The 24,366-nt window shown below is 36.1% G+C and overlaps 2 protein-coding genes across 2 annotated transcripts in view; one reads left to right on the top strand and one right to left on the bottom strand.

Moving 5' to 3' along the window:
- Positions 1–1,504, top strand: part of Idua (alpha-L-iduronidase) — a 193,507-nt gene extending 192,003 nt beyond the window's left edge. Inside the window, exon 14 of the mRNA XM_090374630.1 lies at positions 1,430–1,504. Within this exon, the coding sequence (XP_090230756.1) occupies positions 1,430–1,504 (75 nt within the window). The remainder of the gene's footprint in view (positions 1–1,429) is intronic.
- A 22,423-nt stretch (positions 1,505–23,927) lies between these two features.
- LOC150085642 (short/branched chain specific acyl-CoA dehydrogenase, mitochondrial) overlaps positions 23,928–24,366 on the bottom strand; it is a 133,830-nt gene continuing 133,391 nt past the window's right edge. The window contains exon 12 of the mRNA XM_090373407.1: positions 23,928–24,090. Within this exon, the coding sequence (XP_090229533.1) occupies positions 24,014–24,090 (77 nt within the window). The 3' untranslated portion in view covers positions 23,928–24,013. The remainder of the gene's footprint in view (positions 24,091–24,366) is intronic.

Here is a 24,366-nt window from a genome sequence, read left to right on the forward strand (position 1 = left end):
CCAGAAATGTCACTGTAAGTCGGTAGACAGCGCTGTTCATCAGTTTGTGAGAGGAAAAATTTCTGGGTTACTCATTCCAGCAGTAGTCACCGCACGAAGAGCATGCATCGGTATACGAACTGTGAGCTGGCAAACATGCACCTAGTGTATGGATTAGCAGAGGGAAATGGACAAGCCGTTCAACGAATTTATGGAGAACGCTTTCCAGACAGACATGTAGCGGACCACCATTTGTTTGCACGTGTGCATCAAAATTTGTGCGATTATGGGTCATTTTCATATATATATACACGTAATATATACGTATATATATATAATATACGTGTGTGTGTGTGTGTGTGTGTGTGTACACACACTTATACATATATGTATACACATGTGTGTGTGTATATGTATATACAAGTGTATGTATGTGTGTATGTATGTATATATATATATATATATATATATATATATACAACTACTACCAACAACTACCAAAAAAAAAAACTTGGCTGTTTTGCCATAAAGTTCATCATTGGCATTTTTCTTTCTTTCCCTCTCTGCATGCTGCAATTAAAAATTATGTAACCTTTGCAGTTTGCTGCAATAAATGATGCCACCTAGTTTTCTAGCTGAATGCAAGCCAGAACTCTGGCCCATAGTTCAGTGGAAGGCTATTATTATAATTTAGGAATAACATGATTAAGTAAATCATATAAATCTACTGAGCACCATTCAGTTATTTACAATTCCAGCTTATGTTTGTACTATAATTTCTTAATAGGTGTAGGAAGTCTGGTATGTTTTGAGTTTGAATATACTTTAAAATGATTTGATGGAATAAGAGCAGCAACCTTTCTGCTATTTCAAGGTTGCTGCTCTTATTTCATCTCAAACATATTTTAAAATTGCTCATTCTCCCTTTAAAAAAAAAAAAAAAATTAGTACAAAACAATCAGGAACCCATTTGGTGTGAATATCAAAAGTACAAAGTATATGAAAAGATAAGTCTAACAGAATGAAAAACTCAGTCTTAAGCCAGACATGAGGTTTTCATCAGCAGCCATTATCAAGGACTGGCTAATGTTAAGAAATATACAATAACTATAAGCAATAAATTTAAACAGTTTTGCACTACTAGGTGAAAGTATTTTTGTGCATGCAGTTGAATAATAATAGTCAGACACAAAATGTGGACAACTTTATCTTTATGGAATACAAGTGTAATCATATCTCTAAAGTTTCAGAGATTAGTGTTAGATTTTGTTGAAAGAGTTCCAAAATTCATGATAGTAAATGATTGCGTTTAATCTTAAATAAGAGTAGTGCCTTGAAATAAAACAGGAAGATAAACTTTTCAGATCATTTTAAACTAATTTTTTTACTATATTTTATTTTTTAGAAATTTAATAAATAAATAAATTTTTTTTGATTTTCCATTTTGCAGATTCAGATGCTCAAGTTAGTAAAAGTTTCATTTAACACTGTCCTTGTTATTTGGAAAAGCATACCAAATCAGTAAGTTTTATATTTTAAATTAAAATATTTATTCAACTTTTTGTATAATTTTTTTGGCTGAATGGCCCAAGTTTTATGATTCTGCTAATGTATATATCAAATGGTCAACTCTTCTAATATTAGCATTGGCATATAATGCAAGAAAGCAAGCTTATGCAGCATCAGCCACAAAAAAAAAAAAAAAAAAAAAACCGCTCCCATTTCACCCCTCCGTTCGTTCCAAATACCTGTCCAGTTCAGCCTTAAATTTATTTAGGCTATCAACTTCAACAACAAAGGATGAAAGTCTGTTCCACCAACCAACTGCCCGCTGGCTAAAGGCAAATTTCCGCACATCTATCCCACATCTGTCTTTCCCCAATTTGAATTTAAGCCCTCTCAGGTGATAATTCTAAGCAAGAGAAAGAATCCCATCAGCACTGAACATGCCCAAACCATTCAAGGTTTTATTCACCTCGCAGGTGCCTAGTCTCCAGACACTGCAATTTGCAAAACTTAAGCCTTTCTTCGTAAGAGCAATCCTTTGTTCCATTCACTAATCTTGTTGCCCTTCTCTGTACTCGTTCCAACAGCTCTACATCCTTCTTAAAATGAGGCCTCCAGACCTGTATATAGTACTCAAGGTGTGACCTGACCATTGCCTTATATAAGGGGATAATCACCTCCTTATTCCTGCTAGAAAAATTCCTGGACAAGACACCATGAGCTACTCTTGCAGACCATCTGCACTGCTCAGAAAACTTCATATCTGCCTGTACAATTACCCCCAGGTCCTTTTCGTTCTCTACCACTGTCAGTGTAGTACCACAGAGTTGAAACGTTACTCTGGGGTTACTGCTTCCCATATGTAGTACTTTACATTTGTCAATGTTAAACTTCATTTGCCACATCTCAGCCCATCTGCTGAACTTTTCCAGATCCTGTTGCAGCAGCGTACTGTTATTAGTATCCTTAACAACCCTGCCAACCTCCGTATCGTCTGCAAACTTGGACATTAAGCTTGATATGCCATCATCAATATCATTTATAAATACAGAAAACACCAATGAACCCAACACTGAACCTTGAGGGACTCCACTAATAACATTAGTCCACCATGAGCAGTATCCATTGATTACCACTCTGTCTTCTCCCACTCAACCGTCCCTTTATCCATAGCAGCAATTTGCCTCCAATGCTACACTGCTCCTATTTGTTCAGCAGTCTTCCATGTGCAACAGTATCAAAAGCCTTTCTAAGATCCAAATACAGGCTGGCCTCGATTAATGCGAATAATTCGCCCCATGAGCGCATTGCGCAAAATGGAAACTCATTAATCGAATATAATAATCAATAGGAAAAATTATAATTGGTCCTTGACCTTCTGGAATGTCCATAAAGAATTTTAAAAATACCTTTTAAATAACTTTTTAACTGTATACAATGTAAAAGATAATGAAAATAATTATGGAATTAAATGTTTATTGCATAAAACAGCAGTTCCCGAACTGTGTGTGTGGAATATTTTCAATTTTCGAGGGAAATACAGCAATACTCGACATCAGTCGGACACTGCGCGAACCACTAGCTGAAGGTAGTTCACGGTTTCAGCATTTCTTATTAAGTTGTTTGGACCTAACTACTAAACGGAACTGTTAGGTATTTCTTTTGGTCTCGGTGCACCTTGAAAAAATTACTGAGACACTAAGGGCGCCGTGAAACGAGAAAGTTTGGGAACCTCTGACATAAAATACACAATGAAGAAATGACTGTTGCGGAAATATTTAAACAGTGTTGACTTTCTCTTTTCATCAATCAATTTCCAATTGATGAAATTGGAAATTGATCACATAGAACCTCAAACCTTTTGTTTGAGGTTCTATGCGATACGAAAGATTTCATCTAATTATTTTACCATTATCTCCTTTGAGGTAACATTTTCAACTGGCTCATTTAAAAATTTGAATTTTTATGCAAGTGTGCATTGACTTTATTAGCAGGAGACAAAGAAGTAACACGTCTTCTTCCGATGGTTGATGGAACACACCGAGGCGGGCAGCAGGCAAACATTTGTTTATTGACCATACGACTCGCAGTAAGCTTAACGCATGATTCAACTCTTTTTTAACTATCGCATAAAAAAAAAAAAAAATCGCGTTAACTAGAAATTTACATCGTGTAAAGTGAAAAGTGGTATAATTTTTCAAGTAGCGTTAACTGAAAATCGCATTAATCGAACTCGCGTTATGCGAGGCCTGGCTGTATATGATATCAAAGTTATTCCCTGCATCCAGTTTCTTTGTGACCATATCATAGTATCCAATCAAATTGGTCAGGCAAGACTTTCCCTTAACAAATCCTTGCTGTGTCTGAGCTATAACTGAAGTCTTGTCTAGATGATCCTGCAGTACTTCTTTAACCAGTGCCTCCATTAAGACAAAACTCATATTGGGATAAAAACTCGCTCCCAGCACCTCATTACAGCTACTGACTTTGTGCTAGTGAATGAAATGGCTTACTAAGGAAACAACAATCTCCCATGTAAAGGTGGACCTTCTTTGCAGAGGGACTAGATTTCAGTTTAATAGTTTCTTTGGGCGCCTCCATAGCCAGGAGCAGCAGTGCGTAGCACACGCTTCTTGATGAGACTGGGGTCCGAGCCTGTGACCACCAAATACGGAGGATGCGGAAAGGTCAGGGAATGACCACCGCATATCCCCAGAGCAATATGGCCTTAGTTGCTAATGCTCCTAAAAACCAAATAACAAACAAACAAATATTTCTTTCACTTCATCTTAACTTCATCTTAATGCATTAAACCAAGCAGAGTTGGAGATGAGTTTGACCTAATGTTAGAAACATTGGCTGTTTAACTAGGCTGTGTCTGCGGCAAAATAAGTTTGTTGTATTGTATTCTTTTGAGCTGTATAAAAATAAAATGGACATTTATAAAAGGTAGCATAATTTTTGTAAGTATGTATGTATGTGTGTGTTCAGAAAATCAGAACATGACTTGTATTGATCATTATCAACTGTAAAACCCTGCTCAAGAATTGGAGACTATTAATTAATGATTTAATAAACAGATAAGATTGAAAAACAGATTTTTTTTTTGAGATTTTAAGCATTAACTGAATTTCATTCATATCACTGGGAATCTCGACACTCTTTCAGATAATGAGATGTAGGATATTACACTTCACTTATGTCATCAAATTACTTTTTATCTCAGCAATACCACTTGTGAGCTCTAAAATTCTAAATACCTGATATATCTTCACAATCTTTTTTGAGATGAATAATGATATTAATATCCCTTTCCTCAGAAAATCAGCAGGGTAATACAAAATCTTTAGCATAGAAATGCTTTATTTTATTGGAAGAAACAATCTTAATTTCAGTTATGAGGTTGACTCTTATAAAAAGGTAGCATTTAAAGCTAAAAGTACCAGCTAAAAGTGCTGTGTATCTGTTCATTATCTTGCAGCACTTACAGTTATAGAACTCTAGCTGAGCTAAATGCCCAGAAAGAACATCTGAGCATCACATGGAATTTAAATGTTTTTAAATCGGAACCTAAATGGACATGCTAAACCACATGACAACGTACAGGTGGATTACCATGTCCATTTAGGTTCCCACCTCAAAAAGGTAAGTGTCACTAATGCAAAGCCAAGTCAGCACGTTTTTTTTTTTTTTTTTTTTTTTTTTTTTACCCCATTACTATCTAATTTATTAACACCTGCATGTAAGCAGCCTTGGAATAAGACAAGGTGGGTGGGTACTGTAACTGTGAATCTTGAATTTATAATGGGAAAACTGCAAAACCTCATATATATTTGTTTAGTTGCTGGAATGCTGTGGGAGAAATACTGGGAATTCCCAGCACTATTATCCCACTGCACTTTTATCTTTTTGTTAAAACGCAGCAGAAGTTGAAGTGATATCCTTGTACTTGAAAGTAGACCTTGGCTCATCAAATTATTCATTGCCACATTCTATTCATCACTGTAGTTCTGTAATAGATGGAACTTCAGTTTCATAAAGAGGAGTAATATCAGGTGATGGAGCTGTCCACGTAATAGCACTTTCTCAACCTATCTCAATGATAGCATCATTCAGATAGGTCATAAGTCCTCATTTGTTAGGTGAAATTGGAAAGAGCACCATTTTGTATAAACAGCTTGTCACATATTGTCCAGAGTGGAATGTCTCTATGCAATCTCAGAAAAATATCTTCCAAAAAGTGTTTTTCCAAAAAGTGTGAGAGCTTAGCTGGATAGTTTACATGAAAGAACATGTGGCCCAGTTCATTTATTGCCAACAATATCACCCAGATGTTAATGGAGAATTACTATTAATAGCCCATACCATCACATCATGTGGACTTTTTCCTGCCTACTCTTACAAGTTGATAATTCCACCTTAAATAGTATCCAATTCACAAACTAGGCCCTTGACATGACAAGGTAAAAACTGCTGATGGAATTGTTATCATTTAGTCTATTATTGGAGTCTGTGCCTCACTTTCTGCAAGTGAAAGAGATGCAATAGGGTCACTGAAGAGTGCACCACATAAACGTGGAAGACTCATGTAGTGCAGCATCACCAATTTGTTCAGTAATGTTAATTGATCCTCTTGTACCATGTTGAGTGTTATCTTTGCCTTGATTGTAGGCTTGTAGCTACCCTTTCGGTGCATTGAAATGTACTGCTTTCTCTCAAATATCTAACATATAAGGGAGCGAACAGTGCAATGTTGAGTATGTCTGGTGTGGTGTAAAAACTCAGAAAGAGAAAATGAGTCTAGGAACGTGTTATAGGCCTAATGACACTGATGAATACAGCAAAAAGTTGTGCAGAGAAATAGTGGTCCAGTAAATCAGAATGCCTTGTAATGGGTGATTTTAACTTTTCAGATATTGCCTGGAACTTGTGGGTTGGTCACTCGCCAGCTAGGAAGTCTTTTGTGGATTTATTGGAGGATTGTTTTCCACAGCAACATGTTCGAGGAGCAACCAGAGGGAGTAATACTGTTGATCTGATTATCAGAGGTGATTATTCATGCATTAAGAATTTGCAGATAAAGGAACCAGTCACAGTGTACTGATGTGGGATTTACTTAAAGATGTAACTACCATCAAGGGAAAGTGAAGTTAGTTTTTAAACATGTGAAGTTAGTTTTTAAACATGTTATTTTTCATAATGCCTTCTTTAAATTTAAAATAACTGTTTTCCTGAAGTGAAAGTAACCAAATGAATTTTTTTCATGATATATTCTTAATTTTTTTTTTTTTTTTCCAAACTTCCATTAAAAACATTTCTTTCAGATGTCTTCTCACATATGAAGTAGAATTTTCATCTGGTGGTCGTGATTTGTTTAAACGAATTAACAAAGATGATATTATATTCTCATCCTTCTACTTCTCATGCAGTAATGAAAAAAATCAAGCAGGTAATAAAAAATTGTCTAAAATAAGAACTTAACTTGATATGATCTTAGGTACATGTATAAGAATTAATGGCTGTAGTTATATATTTCACTCACAAGCATAGTTTTAATGGGGGGGGGATGCATATTTTTCAATAAGGTTAGAATAAGGGTAAAAATAAATTTAATGTTCAACTCAAATGCTGAAATTCTTACCTCATATATCATTACAACCTGTAAGTGCCGATTAATGTGCCAAAAGATTTCACTTTGTTAAACTTTGTAAGTGACACAAATCTTCATTTGTGCAAGGACTATTAAAAGGATTTTTTCTTTTGGTCTTTACCAGCAATGATAATGAAGCTTCTGTGTGCCACTTAACGTAAGAAATGTTAATAAAACTAAAGGACTCTACAATACACAATTCTGAAAATCGTTATTCTTCCAACTGGATTCCAGTCATTACCAATATGATTATGAAGATTGTTTGTCAATATAAAACTGACAAAAATATATAATCTGGTTGTAAATGTTTAGTAATAAATGATTTTCATGTTACACAATGCCTGTTTATCCAAAAATAGCAGTAATACAAATAACAGTGATATTTGAACTAAATATTCTTTCTGCTAAGTTTGTAGCAGAATAGATTTGCTATCAGCCGGAGAGTAATTGAGTGTTGGAATAAACTTCCATCTCGTGTTGGGGAAAGGATTTCAATAAATTTAAAGGATCAGATAACTTAAAAGGGATGGGCAAAGTGAGTAATAGTTTAGTACTAATAATTAAGTCCATTTCTCAAAGTGCTCTCACTATAGGAACTGTGTTAGCAGCACCTGGATGTAAGATGCAATATTCCTTAACAACATATACAAGTGTGATAGGGGACAGCAAGTTTTGTTTGTAGTTGGGCAGTAGTTTAATCAGGTTGATCAGAGCAGATCTGTTAAGTGCTCTGTTCTCTTCAAACCCCATAAAAGTGATATGGTAGTAATGTCTAAAATATTATGGGCCATACATTACCTTAAAATTATGACTCTCCACGAAATTTCACTTCTAGGCAATACAAGCTATATTTGTAGCATTGAGTTGCCAGCTGAAGCTAAATATCATAATTCTTTACCCCACATAATGTTTTTCATTATTCTGTACATTAACTATAAATGATATTTTATAACCAGGTATTTAATCAGTTGTTAGTCTAATCATGTTTGGAAAACTTGATTGAAAGTTCTCATTGGATTAGAAATATGCCTGACTCACAGTGTGTTTGTTCAACTCTCTTGGATGGTTTTTTTTAGTAACTTTGTCACTCACGTTACAGTTCTTCTCATTGTATGTTGTGCAGGGTGTGGCAGTAAAGTTCTAGACTGATTCCACTGTGGTCATGTTTGATGTGTTTGAAAATAAATGGAAGTAGTATGTTGTGGTTGAAACTTCCTGCAACAGAAGATGATACAGAGATTATCCAGTAGGCTGACAAGTAACAACCAGTTTTGTTATTAGCATTAATGTTCTATGTCATGATTTTGCAATGGAGCAATGAACAAATATCAAATTTTGCTTTAAACAGGGAAAATCTACAACAAAAATGCATGAAATGTTAAAACCTATTTATCATGATAAAATATAACATTTATATCCAATGTATTTGAATGGTATAAGCAGTTCAAAGATGGACATGAGGGTGTCTGTCAACTTCACAAAATGAGGACAGAGTTGCAAAAGTTTGGGAAATTGTGACAAGCCATCATCGTTTGACCCTCAAGCATGATGGCTGATGAGTTAGATATGAATACGATATGTCAAATTCTACATGAAGATTTAGGGCGTACAAAGATCTGTACAAAATTTGTGTCTCACAGCCTCATGAATGAACAGAAGCAACAAAGTATGTCATCATTTGAAGCCTCATCCATACTTGTCAAGATAACCCTAATTTTCTTGACTGTGTTTTCAGTGGAGATGAGTGTCAGATGTTTCAGCACAATCCAGAGACCAAGCATCAGAGCATGCATTGGACTTCAAAATCGTCACCAAGGCCCAAGAAGTTCAAGTTCAAGGTGATGCTGATCATGTTTTCGACAAATAGGGTGAAATCACAAGGAATTTGTACCTGAAGGGGAGAGTTGTTGTTGTTGTTTGGTTTTTAGGAGCATTAGCAACTAAGGCCATATTGCTCCGAGAATATGCGGTGGTCATTCCCTGACCCTTTCCACATCCTCCGTATTTGGTGGTGACGGGCTCGAACCCCGGTCTAATCAAGAAGTGTGTGGTACACACTGCTGCTCCTTCCCACCTGGCTACGGAGGCACCAAAGGGGAGAGATTCAATGCTGCATTTTACATAAATGGTACCTCAAAAACTACTGAAGCTCATTTTCCAGGAAAGGTTACCATTTCTAGAGAAAGGCAGCCGATTGTTGTTGCTTGACATTGCCAGGCAGACTTCTTCTTTTCCAAGATGAAAACTTCCCTCCAAGGAAAGAGATTTCAGTATGTTGAGGACATAAAGGAAAAATGTAACCATTAAACAGAACATCACTTATTTGGACACCTTTTCTGACTCTTTTTAGAAACTTTGGGGGTGGGAGGATCTTGGAGTTCAAGCCTTCACCAAATTTTTTTTCCATACAAAAAAAAAATTTTACACTTCATATTTTGTTGTTCTTGGTAATTTCTAATTTTCAGACTGCTCAAGTGTCCCAACAGTAGACCACTTTTCCATATGTGCTTCATATTTTGCCACTCACTCACTTTTATATGATAACACTATTTTAAATTGTAATATAATGCAGTCAATTAAAAAAAAATTATATTTTTTTCATAATATAAATATCTAATGTATTAAAAATTGCATTATGTAGCCCTATAGCAAGACAAGAGGGTGAGGTGCTGTGACTCAGACCCTAATTTATATTCTCTCTCTACTATTTCATACCTTTTTTGTTTGATTGTAGTAAAGAGTTATATCCTGAAAACAGAACTTATAACAACTTGGCAGAATTTCATTATGTGCATATCTGAATCAAAAAAAAAAAAAGAAAAGTTTTTAGTTTTACTTAGACAAAAAAAAATATTTTTACAGTTTCTGCATCATGATTCAATGAAACTTACTTTGAATCTAGTTTACAATTCCAACTGGAAACAGGAGTGAAAAGAAATGTATACTAAGTGGCCATTTATTAGATACACCTTTTCTTAAAATGGAGAGCTTCTTCAGTAACAGCATCACGTGTTTGTATCATACAGTACAAGGTGCCTCTGTAGCCAGGAGCAGCAGTGCATAGCACACGCTTCTTGATTAGACTGGGGTTCGAGCCCATGACCACCAAATATAGAGGATGCGGAAAGGTCAGGGAATGACCACTGCATATCCCCGGAGCAATATCGCCTTAGTTGCTAATGCTCCTAAAAACCAAATAACAACAACATACAGTACAATATAAACATATGAAGCTGTTAATGCAAGTGAGATCAGAGTTCGAAGATGTTAGAAAGGGCAAGGTGAAAGATTTAAGTGACACCAATATGAGTATCCCAGAAACTGCAACGCTGCTGGGGGTTTTCCCCTATGACTGTCTCAGGTGTATTGAAATCATTCCAGTAACCAAATAACATCCAGTCAACAGTAGTCCTCTGGTCGAAAACAGCTCATTGATGCAAGAGGCTGACAAGACTTGTACAGGATAAGAGAGAGGCTACAGTCAAGTCAGATAACAACCCAGAACAACAGTGATAACCAAAGAGGCATTTCAGAACACACAATTTATATGTACTTTGTTACAAATGAGATACTGTAGCCAGCAACTTAACCAGGTTCCACTCCTGTCAGCAAAAAACAAGAAGGTACAGTTAGAGTGGGCTTTGGAATAGTAGCCAGTGGAGGACTGTAGACATTGCCCAGTCCAGAGGTTTTCAAACTTTCTGAGCTCGCGCCTCCCTTGACCTGTAAAATTTTCCCGGCACCTCCCTTGAAGTAAAACTTCTATAATTGTGCAATTTCTTATGCTCCTGACCTCTCGGCTACGAGAGGTCAGGAGCGCGAGTGCGGTAGCACATGCTTTTTGAGTGGACCAGGGTTCAAGCCTGTGACTGCTAAATACGATTAACATTTGTGTTGATTGATTTATTGTAAACTCCACTGACCTGGTGGTCGTGCCCGAGTATAAACAAGAAATTTTTTTTTTTAATATTAATGTGATGTTTGTGCTTGCTTTTTTTATGCATATTAGAAATTTTTTTCTGCCATGTTCAACTATAAAAAAAATAATAAATTGAAAAACACAAAACAACACTATGTAACACTATGGTTTGTTTTTTGTTCAATATAGTTACTTTTAACATATGTGCAACACTAGTCTAATATAAATTGCACTACCAGTAACTCCCCATATGTAAACTGTTGACGTTTGTATGCGATTCGAAATACACATACACTTAGACCAAATGGCTGATTGTACTCTGACTATGCAGATTTCCGGCATCGCCTCATTCACATTAATGCAAGGTCAAATAATGAATGAAAATACCTGAACCAATCATTCATAGTAACAGGATTCCATGAATACGGTCAGGAAACACAATGCATTCTCTTTATCAAAAATACCCGAAATATTTTCTATAATTATTTACATTAATAATACAGACCAAATAGTAGTAGTAGCTGTCTAATAGTAAAAAAAAATCATTCTTAATACATTTTTAATATTTTCCACGGAAATCTTACATAAACTATTACATTGTCTGCAATGTCCCTAGTAAATTATGGTGCCCCAGGGCGTTGCGACATACAGGTTGAGAACCTCTGTGCTGTTTCATGCTGATGGGTATGCAGGAAACAAATGATACAAAACAAGCAAATTTTACTAACAATGCAGGCTGGTGGTATGGAGGAGTGTTTTTGCGGTGTATGTTGGGTCCCTTGATACCAGTGGAGCATCATTTAGATGTCACAGGTTATCTGGGAATTGTTTCTGACCAGGCACATTCCTTTGACTACATTGTATCCAGCTATAAATGGGTGCTTCCAACATAATAATGCACCATGTGCATTATTATGTTGGAATTGTACAGAACTGGTTACATTAATAATACAGATCAAATATGAATTCTGCCTACTGCAATGACCTCCCCAGTCACTAGATCTCAATCCGTCTGAGCACCTGTGGGATGAGGTGGAATGAGCTCTTCAAAGTAAAGATCCACTACCATCCAATTTGCAAAAACAGCATGATGCAATTGAGTCAGTATGGATCAGCATCCCAATGGCAAGCTTTTGCTATCTCGTTGAGTCCATGCCATCCAGAAATAAGGGATGACGAGTTACACTATGGTATGTATAATGTATTTAGGGAAGATAGGAGGGGTGGTAGTATCGTGCTTCTTATCAATATCAGCCCGAATGCAAAAAGATCTATTGAGTCTGAAGCTGTGTGGTGATGTAGTGTAACCCAGAGGTTCCCAAACTTTTTTTTTTTTTGTTTCTTGGTGCCCTTAGTGTCTCAGTAATTTTTTTCACGGTGTCCCTAGACCAAAAGAAATACCTAACAGTTCTGTTTATTAAGTAGTTAGATCCAAATAATTTAATAAGTAACCGTTGAAACTGTGAACTAACTCGAGCTAGTAGTTCATGGGTTGTCCGACAGATGTTAAGCATCGCTGTGTTGGCACACGGTTTGGGAAGCAAATAATTTATATATTTCTTATCTACTCTGGGTTTTTTTTTCTTTTTTTTTTATTTCAGCTAGTGCAGCAAAAGTCTCTGGCTTCCTTGCACTGCATGGCTACTGTTACTGAATTCAGGCTGTTTTGGCAGAACTATTCATTTATGTAGTTGTACCTAATAAAATGGCCACTTGTCTATGTCAAAATGTTGCAATAATAGATATCTTAGAATGTTACATCCATTTTTTAAAATTATTTATTACAGTTTATTTCAACCATTAACATTTGTGTTATCATTGCAAATTTCCACTATGTTTTTACATTTTAACCATCTCCAGCAAGGAGAAAAACCAAGAGGCAGCTCACTCACTAGACCTTCTCTTCCATTGCATTAGTATAGAGTAGCTTGCCAAATAAATGGCCTTAAGCCACCTGAAGTTTTTCCTCCCTGCTAAATCAGGCATGTTGGTGTATCAATAATTTTTTTAAAAAATTAATTTTTTAACCAAAATTTTTAAAAAAATCTATTAATTAGATGAGCATGAATTTTTCATAATTCAAGTGTGGTGTTCAGTTCTGATCCATGTCATTAATAAGTTTTGGTTTCCCTTGCTACTCTGAGATTTGGCCATGAGGTAGTTGGAAAATAGTGTTTTGGATAACAATATTGCTGTTATTAAAGATATATTTTTCTTATTATTCAGTATGGTGTCAGAATTAAGAATAACATTTTAATGTAAACTATTTTAAACTATTCTACATTCTAAACTACTCTATATTCTATTTAAAATATACACCAAGGTGCCAGTTACCATGATACTTTAAAAACTATCACGTAGATAGTTTTTAAAGTATACCTTTTTTATTATATTAATGTATAAAAATAATTGTGATATAATGAAAAATATGAAAAACTTTATTTTTAACAGGTGTGACCTGCCTTACAGGATATTATAGAATACGTGCAATCGATTATTGGGGACAGCATGGACCATATTCAAAAATTATCAAATTCTGAGAGTGGAATATTACCATGTCTCTTCATATATTTTATTATAACAGAGTATTACTTAAATTAATGGATACAAAAATAGATTCAATTTTTTCTAAATCAGAATCTAATTATTCTTGAATGCATAGCTGCCAACTCTCCTTTACAATATAGCTATGTATTCAAAGAACCATTAGGATGATGAGGGAAAAGTCTCCCTGATGGTTTTTCTTCTTTTCCACAATAAACAGCAAAAATATGGATGTGTTCTGCAACTTTGTGCTTGAAATCTATTGTTTATTTGCAGTTAACAGATTCATTGCCAGATGTGCTAGCCCATGTTGCATAAAATAAGTGAAATGTGCAAAATGATATGTTAGGACACAATACGATAATATCACAGAGTATATATTATACATTTGTTGTTATGTGTAACACTGAAGTTTTTTTTAATGTTTTTCATTTAACAGTGTCCCACAGTAAGGTGCTGAAGAAATATGATGTAATATTTAAGACGCATACATACAAGTTTCCATATATATTATAAAATATAGAAAGGTAACACATTTTCTGTTACCATATGTAGATATCATTTTTCAATTTCAGGTAATCAAAATGGCCAAAATAAACATAAGAACAATGCAGAATTTCAAAATGAAGATGATAGTGTCATGCATGCTGAATGCTCTTTTGATTGTTTATCATATAAAACACACATAACCTTCCACAGAACATGCTAATCATAAAGATATGTTGTTCAGAAATATTATATTTCCCCAATATTAAAATAGCAAAAAAAAAAAATCAGTGTAGAAGAATACAAAATGAAAATAAAGAGATAGGGAAAGAAGTGGTAGTGATAGCTTTGAACATGCCGACTTCTCATGTAGCTGCTGAACCAGCTGACATTTGAATTTTCCCAAGCTGTTAGCCTCAACTACCCATGGAGGTAAGCTATTCCAGTGATTTACAAGTTGCCAGCTAAAAGAAAGCATCCCACAAAGAAGTCTGTACCTCTTTCCACATAATTCGAATTTATATCCCATGGTTTTAATATCATTTATAACCATGAAATTTTTGTGTACTTGATTCATTTATTTTATCTCCTTTCAGAGCCTTATAAGGCCTCAATGAGATCTCTTTCAAAATAGCCAACCAAATTAGTTGAACAAGATTTTCCTTCTATAAAACTATGACACATTTCCTATAGAATACCATTTCTATCAAGATGCTTCTGATTCTTTTTATCATCACTTCTAGTTTTTCCTACTGCTCATACGTTGACTGGTCTGTAGTCTTAAGACTGCCTTTATGGATTGACAATAAATTGGAACTTCTCTGATGAACCACCCATGTACAGTGCAGGCCCAATGACATGGTACATACTGCCTTGGAAGATCCCATTTCTGTCAAGGAAAAAATGCAAAATGGCAAGGTGCACATGGTGTCCTAAGAGTTGCCAGCAGACTCACCAGTGAAATATTGGCTAAACACAAAAAACATGCCCCATATTAAGCAACCACCGCCACCACATTTAGATAGTGGGCACCATTCACAATAGGTCCATGGACTTGTGTTTCTTGTGCCCCACACACAAAAGCTATCCATCAGCATGTTGCACCTGGTACTTGGACTCATCCGACCAGACACTCGTTTCAGTCCTCTAGTCAGTACATTGACGCCACAGCATTTGCTGTCAATGATGATTAAATAGAAGGGGTGCAAGAATATTTGCAGATGCTATTGAGGTAGTGTTAAGTGAGTCAAAGAACAATTAGCTTGGGGGATACATAGATTAACAGCAGCTGCAGACATAGGTAAAAGTTACTTTTGCACTGCTTCTATTTGGATATGCAGCATCATGGAAAACAGTGCTGAGATTACAAGGCCTGTTATGGGTTGGTGGGATAAGCAAATATGTGGGCTGTGTAAAGAGCAAACACTAATGCTAGGTATATAATAGTTTTTTAAAGAAAGTTGATGAATTTGAAGCAATGGTTAAATCATCAAACGTGAACATTATAGGATATCAGAAATGTGGTGCCACTCACACATAAAGATACAGAATGTGAATATGGAAAGAATGGGGGGGGTATGTAATTGGTTAAAAAGCACAAAATCTAATGTAGTGTGGCCATGCAGTGCTGAGTATAATGAATAATAGTGTCTTATAATGGGGGATTTTAACCTTCTAGGTATTGATTGGAACTTGTGAGTTGGTCACTCATACAGCAGCAAGACTTTTCTGGATGAATGTTTCTTACACTAGTATGTTAAAGAGGCAGTAAGAGAAAAACAGTACTCTTGATCTGATTATCAGCAGTGACTTCATGAATTAGGAAGCTCCAGATAAAGGAACCACTAGGTTGCAGTGGTGACAGTAGAATTGATCTACTTAGATCTAATTACTATCTGACTCAACTGTCAAAGGTAAAGAAAAGGAATTTTACTTTCACAAAGGTGGCTACAATGGGCTCAAACAGTTTTTAAATTCTATTCAGTGGTACAAATTCCAAATGGAAAAATATTTAGGGAAGTAATCATAGTAGTTATAAAGTTTTTTTTTATACCAAGAGATAATACTGTTCGAGGCTTAAACCTAAGTGGATGTCAAATGAACTGAAGAGACTATTGGCAGAGAACAAAAAAAAAACATGGGATGCACATAAGCTATCAGGAGACAGAACTAATCTTACATTAACACTAGGAAAAATGTTATGAATTTCATTGATCCACTAGATAGGAATATTATAACAGTTGATGATTCTGTTCAGGTTGCTGACAAACTGAATAGATATTTTGCATCATCTACATTCACGTGTGAAGAATTTTTTAGGAATGGAGATGCTAGAAGTATATCAAATTCTAACAGGGAGCTAAATGATTATGTTAAAATATATAACTGCTGTCTAAGGTAAAGAGAAGGGATCTGGTTGGTTGTCAAGCTGTGTAGCCCACATAATCTGGCTTTCCACGTATGGTTGCCTTTTGCTGATCTCACCATGCGAGTTACCCACGTGGTGTATCTTTGGACCCTTTCAAGCTCAGTCTTTTTTTCAGAAGATGAGATCTCCATACGTGGACACAATATTCCAAATGCAGTCTTACAATTGCCTTGTACAGTGGGATTATGACAATATCAATACAGGATAATGTTCAATAAAACATCAATAGGACACCCTAACTGCTTGTTTGCACTGGTCAGAAAACTCCATGTCTGCCCATATCATAACTCCCAGATCCCTTTTTTCCTCTACTGTTTTTAATTATTCAACCCACGGCAAATGTATAATTTATTTATCAAAACTTGAATTAAAACATAGCTTCCTTTTCTGACCATTCTTGAAGCCCATTCAAGTCATCCTGAAGAAACACTGCTGGCACTGATCTTTAACAACTCTTCCAACCTTTATGTCATCTGCAAATTTTAACATCACACCCTTTTATCCCTTCGTGAATGTCATTTATGAAAATCAGAGACAGTGGTCCAAGAATGATCCTTGGGGGCTCAACTTCTGATGTTACACCAATCTGAGAATTCATTGATCACAATCCTCTGCCTTTTGGCCCTGCAATCCACCTTAGAATCTTTCCAATAATGCCAGTATGTTCCAGCTTGTACAGTAACCTCTCATGAGTGTGTCAAAATAGCTTGCTAAGTTGTTAAACATGATTTTCCCTTGACAAAACCATATTGGGGGTCCTCCAGAATGCCATTTCTTTCTAAATGTCCCTGGATTACTCTTAATCATTGATTTACCCCTACCACTGAAGTCAGACTAACCAGTCTCTAATCATTGATTACACTCTTAGAACCACCTTATGTATTGGTAATACACTGAAACTTCTCTAATTCAAAGGAATCTCCCTCAAAATTACCGGATATATATGCCATAAACTCCAGGAGCCTTATTTGCCTTTATGCTCAAGTTTTTCTAATAAACAGTCTGTAATTTTGAAATCACTATTTCCATATGTCACAGCCTCTCCTCAGCATGAAGGGTTTTTTTGTTATAAAGGTGTTTTGTTACAATGTGCCTATTCAATTCATCGGCAACATCAGCTTGGTTATCTAAAACTTTCCTACACCCAGTGCACAAGGGTCCAATCTGATTTGCTTTCTTCATTTATCCACATACATGAAAAATTCCTTGTCCCCATTCTTTACTCTCTTAGCCAGTGCTTTCTCACATGCAGCTTTGGGCCGACTGGGCTAGCCAGGTGGATAAAGTGCCTGCCTGGCAACCCAAAGATCGCGGGTTCGATTCCCGCCTTGGATCAAAGTACTGCAAAAACTTTGGGAGGTGCATTATGGCCACAGAAGCCTATGTGCCAACAACTACCAAAAAAAAAAAAAAAAAGCAGCTTTGGCCTCCCTAACCTTATTTGTAGTACTATTACAGATCAACATGTACTTGTAAGCTTCAATACTCTTTGTTGCTTTAACTTGTCCTATGCTATCTTTTTCTGCTCTGTTAACTGGCCAGCTTCATATTCATCCATTTCAACATCCTCCTTGTGGAATATTTTTTTAATGGTATATATGCCTTCATGGCATCTGTGTTTTTGATTTAAAGGTATTCCATAATTCAAATCTCTTTTACCCTCCCTTTACAACCTGCCCACTTAATAGATGCCATATTGTTCCTAAAACTGTCATTGTCCCCTCTTCTGAAATTAATACTCATGCCTTTAACTACTGCAGCATCATCTTTCTTCATATTCTAACTAATGACTGCATAATCACTACTTCCCAATGGTTCCTGAACTAAGCCCTATAATGTCATCTGATTTGTAAGTAATGATGAGGTCAAAAATATTCTCACCCCTAGTGTTTTTCCTAACATGCTGGTACAAAATAAACGAACTGATTTTAAAATTTTGTTCCCCGTGGTCAGTTTTTTCCCCACTTAATTGAATCAATTAGGGGCAAATTTAAGTCATCCATAAGACATTTGTGCTTCCTTGCCCATTCCGTCTGCACATAGAGGCTTTCATCATACTCTTCACAATTTTCTGGTCTGCAGATTACTCCCACTCTCTGTATACCTTTGCTTCCAAGAACTCAAACCACACAGATCCTATGCTGGAAGACAACTTCTGATTGAGCAAAAGTTCTGTTTGTGCTCTGGCTGCTTTTGATAAGAAGCACGACCACACCATCCCTTGTGTCTTTCCTAAATACATTATACATACCATAGTGGAACTTTCCTTCCCCAATTTCTGGGGGGCACCATGTTTCTTTTAGCCAACATTAGTTTCCCTAACCAGGAGTTCAAATTCAGCCATTTTATTGACAACACTACTGCAGACACAGTTACAACTAAGTATCCTTCTACAGTTTATTACCCTGATCCCTTGAAGTAATTTAGGCTTGTTTCCCCTAGCTTTATCTTCCCACTCATTTGAAATTTCGCTACCCCGTTATATTAAAGGAGGCTGCAAAGGAACTAAGCAAACCTTAGCCATAATTATGAGGGCACCCTTGTACTCAGGAGAAGTCTCCACAGACTGGAGATGTGTAAATGTATCCCCAATTCACAAATGGGAATCGAAGGGTGACAATGGTAATTACAGACCAGATAAAATAATGGAGTCACTGGTTATGCAGGATCATCTAGACAAGACTGCAGCAATAATTCAGACACAGCATGGGTTTGTTAAGGGAAGGTCTTGTTTGACAAATTTGATTGGATACTATTATGTGGTTACAAAGGAACTGGATGCAAAAAATAATTTTGATATCATATACTTGGATTTCAGGAAAGCTGTTGTGCATGGAAGATTAATATACAAATTGGAGCAGAATGGTATTAAGGGTAAATTGCTACAATGGATAAAAGGGTGGTTGAGTGCGAGAAGACAGAGGGTGGTAATCAATGAATGCTGTTCTTAATGGACTAATATTATTAGTGGAGCCCCACAGGACTCTGTGTTGGGCCCACTGTTGTTTTGTATATTTATCAATGATATTGATGAAGGCATATCAGGCTTAGTGTTGAAGTTTGCAGATGATATGAAGGTTGGCAGGGTTGTTAATGACAATAATAGCAGTGTGCTACTGCAACAGGATATAAAAAATTTGGGCAGATGGGCTGAGAAGTGGCAACTGAACCCCCGTACCAAGTGTGTGGTACTACAATTAGGGTGGTAGAAAATGAAAAATACCTGGGAGTAATTGGGCAGTCAGATCTATGAAGTTTTCTGAGCAATGCAGACAGGCTGCAAGAGCAGGTCATGGGGTTTAGTCAACAATATACAGGAATTTTAATAGCAGGGAAAAGGAGGTGATTATTCCTTTGTATAAGGCAATGGTCAGGCCACGCCTTGAGTACTGCGTACAGGTCTGGAGGCCTCATTTTAGGAGGGATGTAGATTTGCTTGAGTGTGTACAGAGAAGGGCAACAAGATTGGTGAGGGGAATGAAGGTAAGCCTCTCTTACCAGGAGAGGTTTAAGTTCTGCAAATTACAGCAGCTAGAGACTAGGCACCTGCGAGGTGATCTGATTGAGGTATATAAGGCTTTGAATGGGTTGAGCACACGTTAAATTCTGATGGGATTCTTCCACTTGCTCAGATTATGAACCTAAGAGGGGCATAAATTCAAATTGAGGAAAGACAGTTGTGGAATAGATGTGTGGAAATTTGCCTTTAGCCAGCGAGTGGTTAATTGCTGGGACAAATTTCCATCTGTCATAGAAGTTGATAGCTTTAATAAATTGGAGGACTGGACAAACTTTTAGAGGGAATGGTTGCATGATTTTTTTTTTTTTTTTTTTCTTTTGCTGATGCTACATAAGCTCATACACTTGCTTTCTTGCATCACATGCCTCTATTACTATCTTGCCAATGTTGGCCTCCGTGACAACAAACAAGAATTCTTGCCATGCAAGGTGGTGCTTATGAGTAGCAGTAATCCCAGGATAATGTACCAACTGTGTGGCACCACAAAAGAGTAGTAGAGAATGAAAAAGACCTAAAGTTCAGTCTGACATGAAGTTTTCTAAGCAGAGTAGAGAGGCTGCTAGACCAGTCATAGGATTTTGTCAATGTTGTACAGGAAGTTTTCCAGCAGGGACAAGAAGGCAATTGTCCCTTTATATAAGGTAATGGTTAGGCTGCATCTGAATACAGGCCTGAAAGCCTCATTTTAGGAAGGATGTGGGTCTGTTGGAATTAGCAGATCCACATAATTCCTGAAATGAGAGGAGCAACAAGATTATTAAGCAGAACAAAGGGTACTCTTACTAAGAAACACTTAAGTTCTGCAAATTACAGCATCTGAAAACTAGATACCTGCAAGGAGATGCCTAGGTTTAAGGCTTTGAATGGACTGACGAAAGTAAATGTTGATGGTATTGTTATGTAAGGTGACAAATTTAAATTGAGGAAGGATGATTGCAGGAAAGGTGTTTGCAAATATCCTTTCAGCCAGAGGGATGTTGATTGTTGGAACAAAATTCAGATGTACACACTCCCACCTTAAAGTTTGGAATCACATTTCATTTTTCTGCAGAATATTATTCAAGTTTTTATTAAAACATTACCAACTTGTTTACCAATTTTAATTAAAATATTATCTGTTATGTATAAAAATCAAAAAACAAATAATATTTCAGAAAGGTATAGAAGAGTTCTGAATGTGGTAGAACATCATAGATGATTATAGAAAGTGGGAGTATTGTTTCCATAGTACAGAAGATTATTGGTGTTCTAGTGTTTTGCAATAATATAAATTGAGGTGTAAGAGCTGTAACTTATAAAATCGAACACCCATCAATCAGAAAGAGTTTGGTGTGAGTTTTGTGATAAACACAACAAGAAATAAGGAACTGAGAGAAAAAAGTTCTGTTATAACTCTGTGAAAGAAAGTTATTCCATGAGATATTGACAAAACAATAGGCCTTTAATTTAAAGGAGTACAAACTACCATTCAACAATTCAAAGAGACTGGCAGTTTAAAGGACAAACCACAATCAGGACAACTGCACATAACAATGCAAGCACAGTATAAGATATAACACCGATTTCTAAATGAAATCGATGACTTACTGCACTGAAGTCCAAGCTGAGTTGAATAGCCACATAGAAACGCCTGTATCTACATCCACTGTAAAACTTCGTCTTAAACAAGGCCTTCATGGTCATGTAGCAGTTCAAAAACCCTTATTAAAACCAGAAAATTGAAAAAACAATTGGCTTGGGCTAAGAGTAATCAACATTAGACAACTGAAGAGAGAAAAAACATGGAAAGATGAATCCAAATTTGAAATTTTTGGATTGAACAGTTTATATGAGACAATCAACTGAAGAAAGAATGGTAGTTCGATCATGATCTGGGGTTCCTGCTCTTTTTCTGGAGCATGTGTCATCATCAGAAGGCTATAAAAACATTCTTGAAGATAATGCTCTGGGTATAACCCCACATGCAAGTCAAATATGGCACCTACTATACTTTTTTCTCAGACTGCTCACTGTAGGTGATGGCTCTCTGTCTTCTCCCCTAATGCAGGAGTTCCCCAAGATTCAGTTCTTTTTCTCTTGTATATTAATGACCTTCCACTGAATGGCAATCCTATTCAATACTTTTGCTGATGATTGTATCCACCTTCCAGTTTGAGAAACCTTGCCCTTCACAAACAGCTTCACCTCTTTCAATATCTACTACCAATTCTTAAATGCTGATCTCCAGATAATTCTCCAGTTGGGCAAAGCTAACTTTGTTGATTTCAATCTTTCTAAAGCTCAGTCCTGTCTTATATCTCACAAAAAGCTTCTTCTGCTCCTATGCTTATCTTCAACGACATTCAAATTTCTAGACAAGATCATATATCTCTTTTAGGGATTATCCTGGCTTCTAATCGCTCTTTTTCTTGGCATAAGCACATCACAAATATTGCTTTCTCTGCATCAAAAAAACTGGTGTTTTCTCTTTCACTGTTGGCACCACTTTTCTTCCAAATAGCTGTTCACAATGTACAAACTGCAAATCTGCCCTACCACGGAATATTGTTCCCGCATCTGGTGCAGTGCCCCCAAAACCTCTCTCAGGCTTTTAGATTCCATTTAGAAGAGGGCAGTTATATTAATTAATAACCTATCTCTAACAAAGTCTCTCTACTCTCGCATGGATGTTCTGTTTCTGCTGCGGCAGCGCCGTAGCCAGGAGCAGCAGTGTGTAGCACACGCTTCTTGATTAGACCAGTGTTCGAGCCCGTGACCACCAAATACGGAGGATGCGGAAAGGTCAGGGAATGACCACTGCATATCCCCGGAGCAATATGGCCTTAGTTGCTAATGCTCCTAAAAACCAAACCACAACAACAAATGTTTCTGCTGCACGCCTTTTCAATAGATACTTCCATTGGCACTATTCTTCTGTATTGGCTTCTATGATTCCTGTGTGCTCGCTCTCTTCCTAACCAGTCTGAAGAACACATGCTGCAGCCAATCAGCATCCTTTTACTATCCAACTCCAAGCTCACAGAACCAACTTTTCTTCTTCTAACTTTATTCCTTCAACTTCTCTTTTCTAGAACAACCTCCCTTCATACATATTTCCAGAAAATTACAATCTACAGAAATTCAGGTCTAATGTCAACAAGTATCTTCCCAACCTATGCACAGTACTAAGTATTATAAGTTTTAATACCTGTCGTGCGTGGAGTTTTAATTTAAAAAAAAAAAAAAAAAAGCAATATCCTCTGGACTTCGACTTTTTTGGAAAAAAGTTTATATTACACCACAACAATGACCTGAAGCACAGCTCTAGGCTGTGCAGAGACTTTCTAGCAACTAAACAATAGTAGGGTGTATTGCAAATTATGGTGTGGCTACTTCAATCACCTGACTTAAACATAACAGAGCTTTTATGAGATCATCTAGACCAAGTCCATGATGCCTGCCCATCTTCACAAAACTTATGGGAAACCTAGCAGATCACTTGGAATAACATTACTCAAGACACAACTAAAAGATTAATAGTGTGTGTTAGGTAGTGATAAAATCTTGTGGAGGATATTTTGATGAAAAACCAGTATAGTTTGTAATGTTAACCATTTCAATATTTTTTATTGTAAATTTTTAATGCTTAAAAAAATGCTTTGTAATGCTTTTTTTTTTCTTTTTTTTTTCATATTAAACCTTACATTGTCATATCTAATTTCAAAAAAAAAATTAACAAAAACTGATTTCAAACTTTTAGGTGGTTGTGTATAAGCTAGTCTCCCTGCATCATATTCCACTAATAATAATAAATATATTATCAAAAAGTTTTTTTTTTTTTTTTTTTAAATATAGAATGACTATTCTGCAGATATCTCTTAGGGATTACAGTAATCTGCATCCTGTTAATGATCTCTTTCTCTTTAGTCTTTACTTTCGAGTAGCATTAAGCCTTTATACAAATAATACAACACGTAGAACAGAGACAGATTTAATAACTTGTCAGTTTACCATCTCTGATGCTAACGCCTTAGCAATTGTATTTAACTGAATATTGCTTGTTCCTTCATAAATGGTACCTAAAAGTAAAAGAAAGAAAATATGATTAAATTTTATACAGCTGTAAAAATATGTAATGAAGACTAAAGGTCTAAAATATGTATTTTGATGATGAAAATAAATACTAAAAATACTGTTTGCTGAAACTGGTAATAAAATAGAGAAATTATACTAAATTGATTGTAGAAGGATTGTAACTGATTGTACTAAATTTAATTTTCAATATCCTTTGTTAAGGTATGATTGTTGAGCTAAGGTAAAGAAAGCCAACAAAAGAACAATGGCAAACTTCAGGA

This window comes from Mastigoproctus giganteus, chromosome 5, assembly GCF_048544385.1.
Source record: "Mastigoproctus giganteus isolate SK-2022 chromosome 5, ASM4854438v1, whole genome shotgun sequence".
Classification (NCBI taxonomy): Eukaryota; Metazoa; Arthropoda; class Arachnida; order Uropygi; family Thelyphonidae; genus Mastigoproctus; species Mastigoproctus giganteus.